The 12,205-nt window shown below is 38.7% G+C and overlaps 1 protein-coding gene across 1 annotated transcript in view; it reads left to right on the top strand.

The window, feature by feature from the left end:
* Positions 1-11,979, top strand: part of pparg (peroxisome proliferator-activated receptor gamma) — a 31,025-nt gene extending 19,046 nt beyond the window's left edge. Inside the window, exons 4-9 of the mRNA XM_051415454.1 lie at positions 895-1,033; positions 5,316-5,515; positions 8,096-8,213; positions 8,482-8,642; positions 8,828-9,071; positions 10,483-11,979. Of these exons, the coding sequence (XP_051271414.1) occupies positions 895-1,033; positions 5,316-5,515; positions 8,096-8,213; positions 8,482-8,642; positions 8,828-9,071; positions 10,483-10,730 (1,110 nt within the window). The 3' untranslated portion in view covers positions 10,731-11,979. The remainder of the gene's footprint in view (positions 1-894; positions 1,034-5,315; positions 5,516-8,095; positions 8,214-8,481; positions 8,643-8,827; positions 9,072-10,482) is intronic.
* Positions 11,980-12,205: the final 226 nt, after the last annotated feature.

The raw sequence follows: 12,205 nt of genomic DNA, 5'->3' as shown, positions 1-12,205 counted from the left end.
CCTAATTGTTTCAAAACAGAAAACATTCTTTATTGAGGTGGAGTCTTGACCCCCTTTAACTTCCTCTTTCTTTAAATAACCTACTATTAAAAAAAGGAACATCTGTGGATCACAGGAATGCAGATGCCAAACACACCGGTGTTCATACAGAGTCCAGATGTGGATTTGTATTCTTTCAAAGAAAGAAAAAACACAAATACAATTCTCCTCATAAAAGCTTACAGCCTTCAGATTATTCATTCCGTGTCTTTTCTGCTCTCTTCAGTTCATCTTTCCATTAGCTTTCTTAGTCATCAGAGACAAGCACCACAGCCATCAACAAACCCGTGACTGCATGTAGGAGTGTATGTTGGGAGTTTGACCATGGTTGCATAGTTAATAGCTGAGATAAGCGCAAATCTTATGGCTCCTTTGGTCCTAAGGTTGAAAGACATCAAAGCACAAATCCACCCTGAAATACAATCTACTTTTAAATGCGCTCGTGGGCAGTATGATTGACTTCCTCACAGATTAGAAAGAGCCAGGTATCTAATCTGCATTATCAGTCAATAGATGCTGTATGGAGCTACTCCACCAACAACAAACTTGAGTCAGATGATGAATAATAAAGTAGAAAAACAAAAATATTTTTTATGCTTTTCACAAAAAAAGAGGATCTTAATCATAATCATAATCATAACATAATCATTTGCAATTTCATTGTTCTCTTTCTCTGTCTCAACTATAATACAGATGAATCTGTATTTATAAGGCTCATACAATGTTTTTAAAGTCTACCAACACCAATAGTTCCTAAGAAAACATTAAAACATATGTTTCCTGCAACTGTGACAGAAATCTCTCAATTCTTAGTAAAGGAAATAATTGTCCCTCTCTGTCTTTCTTTCTTTGTAGGGTTTCTTCAGACGCACAATCAGGTTAAAGTTGGTGTACGATCACTGCGATCTTCACTGTCGCATTCACAAGAAGTCCCGCAACAAATGCCAATACTGCCGCTTCCAGAAGTGCCTCAATGTAGGCATGTCACACAACGGTAAGATGGTGATACTGTCCTATACACCTTTTAGAACAATTAGTCTACAATCACACCATGTATGATGTAAAGATACACTTACGTATGATATTGGAACATTTACAGTTAGGCCATGAAAAGCTACGTACACAGACAATACAGACAGTAACACAAGTCAAAACGTCGGTGCATTCAGGTGTTTTCATTTTTATGCTCTCTATAAATAGGCAGACCCAGGTTAAAAGAGTGATTCTTTGAAATTGCGGGCCAGGAAATGTCTCTTTGCAGACTCTTCTGCCTCAGATGCCCTCTGAAGAAGAAAATACATCTACCCCGCACTGCTGCCAATTTGGTCTTTGAGGTGTGGTGGTAATACATGCAGCAATGTACACTACTGCCTTATATGTTGCCAGTTGCTTCCTCTGTGGTCTTTGGCCTGTATCACAACCTTTGGGTCATGCTTCAGTTCTCATCACTCTTGCAGTATACTTCTACAACTAGTACTGATTCAAAGATAAAATTGAGGTTGAAAGCTAAATTAAACACTCGGTTCCAAGGTCAAAAAGCAGTAGCTATGCTGATATTTGATGACTGACTGGTTTTCTTTGCTTGGAGACATTTTCACTGTGCACAAAAATGTGGTTTAGCAACCCCATGAATACAGCCGTAGATGCTTTGTCAGTTTTGCTGCTGTTTGAATGTATGCAGAGTTATGGATTGCAGTGTTAATTGCACAAGAGGTTTGCTCATTGTTTACGGTATGCTTACAAATCAGTGATGCAAGTGGACCGCTTTGTAGACAGCTGAGTTACAAGCCGAGTGTTCTAAACTTATATAAAAAGGACATATGACAGAAATGGTCCCAGAGTCCCAAAGTTTCTGATTATTTTTAATTTTTAATTTTTATGAGCAGACAATAATGAAAGCTATTTTTAAATTGAAAATGTTTGACATTTGAAAAAAAATTAGCTTGTTGTAAATACAGAATTGGCTACCATTGTCAGCTTACAATTTACAACCAAATCAAATGAAATGAGCAAATCCACATGTGCAGGCCTTGCACCCACACAGGTGTTGACACCTACAAATGCTAAGTCAGGGTATAAACGTACCGGTGCAAAGCTGCCGACACCTCCCACGCTCATACGCCTCCGGGCTGATAAATTTGTACTGACAGTACAAATGCAGTTTACTGCTGTGTCTGCTGTTGTTGCTGATCCCAGGTATGTATAATACTTTTTTTTTTTTTTAAGTTATTTTTTTGGCCTTTTATTGGCTTTATTCAATAGTGACAGCTGTAGATAGACGGGAAAGGTGGGTAGAGAGAGAGAGGATGACACGCAGCAAAGGGCCGCAGGTCGGATTCGAACCCTGGGTTGCCAGCTCTACCGACTGAGCTAACTGGGCACTGATGTTTAATACTTTAATACGTAGTGGTAACATAGTTCATTTATTTTTCGCACCGCCTGCGATCTGCCACACATTCTGTCTCTTTTACTCTGGTTTGTCTGTAGAGTTAGCCACTGAAACACAAGGTGAAAGCTATCAGCCGACGGCACCGCACAAGCTCCACAACAGAAGTACAATATCTAGAGAAATCGTGTACAATAATACAATTCTTTCTCCAGTGAAACATCTTTGCCCTCCTCCATGACTGTTCAGATGTAAAATGGTTTGGTTGATTGCCCTTTGTTGTTTCAAGCCTCATCTTATATCACTTGCTGACTTCATGTCAAGTCATGACTGTGTGGGGGCGTGGACAGGTTGTGCTTGATTGACATCTCCCTGACTTGCCTGTTAGTTTTGTTGCACCGATTTACAAACTTTATAATATCTGAATATTCTCAGCATAGTTTCGCGCACCTTGAGTCTTAAAGTCACATTTGGCTTTCGTCCAAAAAAAGTGCCTCCAATCTGCGCTACAGAAGGTTGAACAATCGAACTGTATCACAGTTTGTATTGGCTGGCTGATGCATTGAATTGTGCATTAAGGTTAGTGAGAGATAAATGAATTATTTGCAGAGATAAGTACAAGTGTGATGTGGTCATTTTGGGCTGGTGAAATATTCTTGCGTGTGAGCAGCGGTCAATCCCATCCTCTTTCTCAAATCCAATTGGCACGACACTGGAGAGCCTAGTAGTTCTTTTTAACTTGGGTAAGAGCAAGAGGTAGGGCCAATACACACCTAGAAGCAAATGTGTCTCTCCCTGCTCCCCATTGAAATGAAAGGAGAGTTTAGAGCACTTAAGAAACACTTAAGAACTATATAATAATTGAAAACAGGGCCTCTAGTCGCCATCTACACCTGTGGTGAAGATGCTATCTGTATCTACTACCTCTATAACAGACAGTAGTTTACTCTGTATAGGGATGGCTCAATATCATAAACAACTAAGTTGTTCATAATACATTTGTATGGGTGCACTTCGGTTGACCTTGCCATATAAAAAACAATCCAAACCATCTTTACTCCACTGAATGAAGAGGTACATTGCCCACAATATTACTCAGTTATTCTCAGCTCAATTCCGCTGCTTCTTTTTATTTGGATTTTTTCACACACAGAACTTTTAGCAGCATTTTTGATTGGTCAGCAGCATTCAAATAAATTGCATAAATGCATACATTTCAGTCAGCTGTTATGCTTTTTTCTTCCTTGTGGTTAAAATAACTCCACACAGCTGACATGATGACAGGACTGCTGACAGGTCTCACTCAGATTCTAGCTACTGTCCACGGGGCACATGCTGCTCATCTGTGTCTTCTCGCTTTACGGAATGTCACTCAAAGGTCAAAGTGAGCATTAGCTGAGATTTTGAACACTTACGATCGCTGACAGGTGTAGAGTCGCACTGTTGAGTTCGGTTTTGGCACTGTGGCATTGTTTGCAGAAACTCATCTACGTGCCATAGACACAACCTTTATTGTTCCATTATGGGAATTGTGTAGCTTGGGCTTTATGAAGACGTTGGCATTGCTGTTTGAGTTGGTTGAGGGACTTTGAGGCTCTGTGTTATGCACTGAATTCTTTCAGCTAAAGTAAGCTCACCTTTTTTTTTGTCTCAGAAGATTTTGCCTTTTTCAGTTTTTTCAGTATTTGTCTTTTAAGTTTGCCCAACAGCAAAACTGCTTTATATTTACAGCATGCTTCTGGCATCTACTATAATCAGTTTGTTTCTCCTCTCCTGCCACTTTACCTCTGTCCCTCTTCCTGCCTCGTCCTTCCCTCATATCACTCTACTGTTATTTAATGAGGCACAGCCTATGCTTTGCAAATCGGCACTGTGTGGGTTTTTGTTTGATCAATGATTGACATCTCAGAGTACATAGACCTCAACTGATTTCTCCAACCTGCTGTGTCACTGCTGCTGGCTCGTTGCCAGTTGGTGGTAGGGCCACTTTAGTTTGTATTCATTTGCTTAAGGCGTGCATTCATCACACAGTCAGCATTACACAATCACGTACATACTGCAGTAAATGCAGAGCACAGATTTGAATAGAGGGATAATGAATGACTTCCACTAATAGAAAAAATCTGATTTAACCATTTCTCAACTCAGCATCAAATTTCAGTGAGATTTCAACGGCCATTTTCACCGCATTCGCCATAAATCTAGAATATAAATAAACCTTTGTCCAGCATAATGCAACTGGAATAAATTATTTATAACTTATAGGTCAATTTGAAAATGTATATACCAGTATGTCTTTTATCACAGGGTCCTTTGTGAGTTTTGCTAGCACCCTAGTTTCTCCTTCAATAAAAGGAATAGAAGGGTGAGTTGAGGAAGCAATCCTCAAATACACTGCTAGATACTATTAAATCCCACTCTGGTACGTTAAAGGAAAATTAATTTGTAATTGCTTCATGAGACACACCTCATAAAACCACAGGAGGAACATTTGTTATGTGTGGTTGCCAATTTTCCCATTCATGATGATATGAGCTATGTGACTTATTTGTAGTCCAAAAATCCATAGATGTTCAGTTTATATTCAGTTTTGCTAAAATGATTTGAATTGTTGCACACTATAACAGTTTTTTCTTTGTTGTTGACCTTGAAAATAATACAGTCTTAAGAAATTGATGGACTGTACGTTTAATGTTATGTGTGTATCAAGTACATGCATGTGTATATATATATATATATATATATACCTGTGTCTGTTTGTCTGTATGGGTATTCTTACTTACAGTATGCTTCTGTATGTGCTCTTACATACTGTATCTGCCTGCCTACCAATCTGTGCCTATTCGCTAGTCACTAATGTGTGTTTCTGTCTGTCCATTTCCTTTCCCAGCCATTCGTTTTGGCCGGATGCCACAGGCGGAGAAGGAGAAACTGCTGGCTGAGTTCTCGTCTGACATGGAGCACATGCACCCGGAGGCAGCAGATCTGAGGGCTCTGTCCCGGCATCTGTACGAGGCCTATCTGAAATACTTCCCCCTCACCAAGGCCAAGGCCAGGGCCATCCTCTCTGGGAAGACCGGAGATAATGCGGTAATTCTACTTTACTTTTATATATTTGTATATATAATGGGGGAGAGTGATACATATTGTCTACATACGCCAAAAACATATTATTGAATTTTCTGCAAGGTATGAGCAGCTTGAGTTTGTGGTGAAGGCCATGGCAACAATGTCCTTTTTTTTACAGATTACATTTACATATAAAATGTATCTGTTATAGATTATATTCACAGGATACTGGATGTACAGTATGTCCAGAATATTTGAGACCGATCTGAGCTGCTGGACCAGTTGCTCCGTCCCTGTCCACCTTTTCTCCCTAATTGAGATACATATTGCAGATCTGACCTATATTTTTTATGTTTTTTATGAATCCCACTCTGAGTAATAGCACAAGTAACCCAAATAGCACATATTGTACATTTATACTTAAGCATAACCAATAATGATGATACAAAGCAGAGCTGAGGCATTTTCTAAAAATAACATTTTCTACCAAACTCCAATATATGACATAAAAAAAGCCATTTTAACTATGAGAAGTCTCTGTATCTTCACTTACACATGCATTATATATAACAATTTTCTCCCCTGTGCAGCCTAGAGTTTTAAATAAAACAAGCAGTTGCTTAGGGAAAAACAATAGTAAACAAAAACACTGACGGAGTGTAGAAGCTTTGATCTTAAAGTATTTTAAACTTTTCAACTCACTTCATGCGTTAACATTTTTGCCAGCATTGTCTTCATGTTACTTCGCTCAGTTTAGTTCAGATGGGGCTTTTATTGCCGCTCTAACAGGAAAAGTGGATTGACTAGTTTCTACATGTCTTGGCTGTTATAAAACATATCAGATTACAGTGGTCAAACTGTGCAATAGGAGAACATGGTTGCTCAGCACTCTGATGTACAGTAATGGCTTCAAAATTCCTACTCAAAATGTCAAACTAATTTGGTAAGACATTTGGCAATTTATAGGAGTGGACTGTAGGAAAATGTGTTGGCCAAAATGTGAGATATCATCTATTTCTGTGTTTTTGTACTTAAGAGTTTGAGATATTGAATTTCAGTATTCAAAAGAGACTTAATCAGGAAATCCACATCAATTAAACTACAACTGGCAAACGAAAGAAAACTGTGGTATGCTATACTGTGTGTATATATGCATACATACATATATATATATAAAATAAATAAAGGCCGGGGGGCCGGACACTACCGGGGATTCTAGCCTGCGGCCCCCTCTCTCTCTCCCCACTTTCCTGTCTTTCTGCATGTGCTATCAAATATAGGCGATGAAGGGGCGCCCGGTTCAGTCGAGTAGAGCCGGTAACCCATGTACAGAGTTGCTGCAGCGGCCCAGTGTTTGAATCCAACCTGCGGCCCTTTGCTGCGTATCATCCCCTCTCTTTACCCACCTTTCCTGTCTATCTTCAGCTGTCTCTATCAAATAAAGGCAGTAAAAGGCCAAAAAAATTTTTTCTTTTAAAAAAAAGAAAAAAATATATATATATATTTATATATATATATATATATATATATATATATATATATATATATATATGCAATGAAATCCACAAGAAAATGGCCTGAACAACTGAACCTGTCACTGAATGTCGGTGAATTACTGCAAATGGCCAAAATCAAACCGAAGCACATGGATCAAGCGCATAATTAAATCATAGTGTTGTTTTGAATATTGTACAGTAAATAATGGAATAATACCAGTTACAGTTCTTGCCTTCAATAGTAATTATAATTATTATTATTGTTTAATTACATTGTAACTGAGGATTTACTGTACGAGCAGAGCCTTTTCTATTACTCCTCTCTCTGTAAAGTCAGATGAGTTCAAGGCTGCTCCACATCTCTTTCGTCTGATTGTTATGACTGTGTTCATCACAGTGATAGTGGCCACATGGCACTGAATCATTGAGAGTCTTGGGTTATTTACTAAACCACAGCAAACCTTCTGAAACAAACAGGGAGACAATGAGTTTATCTTTTGTACAATGTTTACATTTTTTTACATGCAAGACCTTGATATGAATGCACTTAACTTCCTTACAAACCTTTATATAATGTAGAATTATAGTTCCTGCACAGACAGTTCGTATACAAAAAAACACAATTCCACCATCCATAGCCTTTAATTCGCTCACATAAGAAATTCTTTTTCATTTTATGACATTTGATTTGATAAATGCTTGCTGTTATTATTCATTTTACACTGTAAAAAAGGAAGATTTAAGTTTGTGAATGGTACCATTCATCATTCAGGCCGGTGCATGTCTATGCAAGTGTTTTAACAGTAAGGGCGACTTTAACTCAGTTAAGCTTCATTTACCTGGAAATGGTGTTTTTGTCTGCCTCAGCCTGCAGCTAAGGTTTATTTACTTGGCAAATCAGACTTATGAGAGTTATGGTGTTTGCTTTTGCAGGTCGGATGAATGAGCAAAGTGCATACACAGTATATGTGATTATATCTGTAGCTCTCATGTCCTCAGAAGGCCTGTGTGGAGCTGACGTCTCTTTCTTATTTTTCTTTCTTTTGCTTTTTCTCCTACTCCTACAAATCTCTCTTCTTCCATATTCTTTCTTCTCTACCTGCAGCCATTTGTCATCCATGACATGAAGTCTCTAATGGAAGGAGAGCAGTTTATTAATTGTAAGCAGATACCCACCCAGGAGCACCAGCCGCAGACGTCTGCCCTATCAGTCGGACATGGAGGTAAGAAGCACAAAATACTGTTTGTCATGATGTTTAATTTTTTTATTTGTCATTTCATTTGTCAACCAACTGATATAACGGCATTGTGTTTCAAACACAATGTTGTTATATCAGTCACCAATAAAGAAACACATTTTTATTCTCCTTTTAAAATTAGGCACTTGCATGTCATGCTTGTTGTCATGTCATAATGTTATCTTCCTTCCTTACCTTACTTGAACTGCCTCACCACGTATGTTTTTTCTATACACATCCCATCTGATTTCAGGTCTCATGGGAGCTCACCTGGGGTCAGAGTGTAACATTTTGGACGCTGTGGAGCTGCGTTTCTTCCATAGTTGTCAATCACGTTCAGCTGAAGCAGTGAGAGAAGTGACAGAGTTCGCCAAGAGTATACCAGGATTCATAAACCTGGATCTAAATGATCAGGTGAGAGGCACGAATACTGCTGCTCGTCCATTCTGACACTCAAATCTCGATGCACCATCAGTCACTCCAGTTTCGTCATCAATGATTTTGTTGGTCACCACGTATAGAGGTTAACAATTACTAACTATCTATCAAAGATCTAATTAACATCAGCTCTTCACTCCAACCCTTTACCCTTTTCCCAGGTAACTTTGCTGAAGTATGGTGTGATCGAGGTCTTAATCATCATGATGGCGCCTCTGATGAACAAAGACGGGACCCTCATTGCCTACGGACAGATCTTCATGACGCGGGAGTTCCTCAAGAGTCTCAGGAAACCCTTTTGTCAAATGATGGAACCAAAGTTTGAGTTCTCAGTCAAGTTCAACACGCTGGAACTGGACGACAGCGACATGGCGCTGTTTCTGGCTGTCATTATCCTCAGCGGGGGTGAGTGTGTTTTTGTTGTAGATGTCATTGATTATTGTAGCCAAGGAGGAGTAGTCTTAAAGGGATCATCTGATACCACTCTCCTGCACTCTCAAGGCACAGGGGGAAACATCTAGCCTGGTTCGGTCCAAGAAATAGTCTGACACAAAACCCCCAATAAAACACATCAGTTTCTGTATGGATTAAACAAACAAGATATATGTTTTGAGCTTTAGAGTTAAGCTGGCCATCTTTTGGCTCCAGCTTTAAATTGAACGGACAAATGTGAGCGTGGTATCAATCTTCTCCTTTTGACAAGAAAGCAAATAAACATATTTTAAAAAATTAATAACAATTTATTTTAAAAAATCTTTAAAGCTTTTAATGATATATATGTATAATATATTTAAACCAGTTACTGTAAACAATCAAGGTTTCTAAATTTTTAATTTAATGATCTTGAATTTCTTTTGGCAGACACTATTTCTTTTACTGTGAATATAAAGTGTTGTGAAGTGGCTTATCAATCCACTGCATTATACACACTATGTATAACATGCCTTGACCCATTTATCAGTTTGCCGTGAGACACAAGATATTACTGCTGACTGGGTTTTTTTTTCTCACGCACTCCCATATTAAAACCCAAATTGTGTGGTCTAATATTGCTGGTTTGCATGTAGCTACTTGATAAAAGTCTAGCCTTGACCTGATGAGTATTCAAATCAGGCATTTTAAGTCAATAATTAACTTGAATGACTAAGATTATAGCTTGAAATGAAGATAAGAAGGCTTTCGTAAATTGCAATAATATATCTAGGTCTGGTAATAAAGGCCAGCTAAATTAAGGGATTTTTTTGCCAATAGATATGAAATGCCATTGAAGTTAATATTAAATAAATAAACACATAAATTAACACGGCTATGAAATAATTCCTGAACAATATAAATGAGTCATAAATATAGTTATTATTAATGGGTTTATGTTTAAAAAAGGACGTTTTTAATAGACTAATCTTATATATCAGGGCACTTTCATTCCCTTTTGCCATATTTATTTCCCAGCTCCATTTATTTCCATCTTTTATATTCAAATGAATTGGGCATGGTTATCTCATAGATTCAGAGATCTGAGACCGATGGAGGCCAGTTTGACGACAGGAAATACATTACCAAGGTGGTATTCATGCCGAGTGTAGCTCCTGGCACTCCTAGCATTGAGTTTCCTGATGGACTGATAGCTTTACTTGTTGGTAAAGTAACCGCTTACTGTAGCCCAGTTAGACATGTTACTGATTCCGGTTCTTCAATCCAATTTTCACTTCCCTCTTTCTGTATATTTTTCCTCTCTTGGGGACCAATACATCTCTCCATGGACACCATTACCAGAAATTTCACTGATTTATCTTCCTTGTTTCTGTCACACATCCAGACCGTCCAGGCCTGCTGAACGTGAAGCCCATTGAACAGCTTCAGGAGACGGTTCTTCATGCGCTGGAGCTGCAGCTGAAACTAAACCACCCAGACTCTCTGCAACTGTTTGCCAAGCTGCTTCAGAAAATGACCGACCTGCGTCAGATCGTCACCGACCACGTCCACCTCATCCAGCTGCTGAAGAAGACGGAGGTGGATATGTGCTTACACCCACTGCTGCAGGAGATCATGAAGGACTTGTATTAGAATTTAACAGGAGAAAAGGACAAGTAAAGAAAAGTTGAAAGAGAGAATAAAGAGATTTTATTTTTGAAATCATGACTTTGGAAATTAAACAAGAAAGCACTTTGTGCTGCGGTTGTGTTGAAAAAAAAGGGAGGTAGCCAGACAGGCTGACTGAAAATGAGAAAGAGATGGGGAGGAACAGGAAAAAGAGAAATCAAGGAAAGAAAGACAGAATGTGAGTGTTAGATCTTGTCTAGACAGCAGCATGTGAATAACTTGTGGTGCACAGTCATTTAGCCACTGCTGAGGCTGGCCATTTTGTGAATGAGTAGGCTGCCCACTTAATATGAAACTACCACCTATTGCACCAATCAGCACGAGTGTCTATGACTAACTGAAAGAGAGGGGACTTTCTTATTGGCAAGATGAAGCTTAAAATTGTGAGCGCTCAACACAGTGAGCTTCATGTGCCATGAGGAGAAATATATCACTGTGAATATTTTACGCCATGTGTCACACAGTACAGTATGTGTTGTTCATGTGCAGCTTATCTACACGTTGCGTTACAACCGTCATAGGCAGCAGCATATCTTTGTGAACACGCACAAATGCATGAATACACACACACACACACACACACACACACACACACACACACACACACACACACCACACACACACACACACACACACACACACACACACACACACACACACACACACACACAACAATGAACATTTTCTGTTTTGGCATCAGGGTGAAGGTGCTATCTCTTTTTAATCAGCTTTAGCCAAAGTCAGAAATCAGATTATTGCCTGTAACATATTTTAGTGTCAGTCATCTGCAGAAACTGTGAGAAAGTGTGAAGCCAGCAAAAGGCACATTACCATGAAGATGTCAGCTCTTTGTTGAAAATGAAACAGTATATGCCTTATTGTGCCTTTAAGAGCTGATGTTTTTTTTGTTTTTTTTTTGTGGAATTAATGCCATTTAAAAAACCTTACATATATTACACATGTATAATATATATTCATATATATTATTTTTATATGGATATATGGCTTCTCAGCCTTAGTTTTATTTCAAATTCTTAAAAAGTAGCTGCATTCTACTATGAAATTATTTTGTATATACGCAAAGTGTGATCTGTTTGATCAATCAGATGGGGGTTTTGGGAGGGCACGGGGGCATCTGCTGTCAAATGGATTTGTATTAATTGTGTGTGTGGCGGGGGGGTCTGTTGTAAATAAAATATTTTCTAACTTTTTATTTGATTTCTTTCTCTCGTCTGTCTCAAGCTTTCACATGTACAGTCAAAATCTATTTCCAAATATCTTTCTTGAAAGTGTTCCAGTCACTCAAGCTCTCGGAAATCTGTTTTGCAGTCATTACATCAGCTGTCCTCAGTGCCTCTTACCAAACACACACACACACACACACACACACACACACACACACACACACACACACACACACCACACCCTGCTGGAACGAT

Source organism: Dicentrarchus labrax, unplaced genomic scaffold (assembly GCF_905237075.1).
Source record: "Dicentrarchus labrax unplaced genomic scaffold, dlabrax2021, whole genome shotgun sequence".
Classification (NCBI taxonomy): domain Eukaryota; kingdom Metazoa; phylum Chordata; class Actinopteri; family Moronidae; genus Dicentrarchus; species Dicentrarchus labrax.
This window is presented reverse-complemented; position numbering and strand designations above follow the sequence as displayed.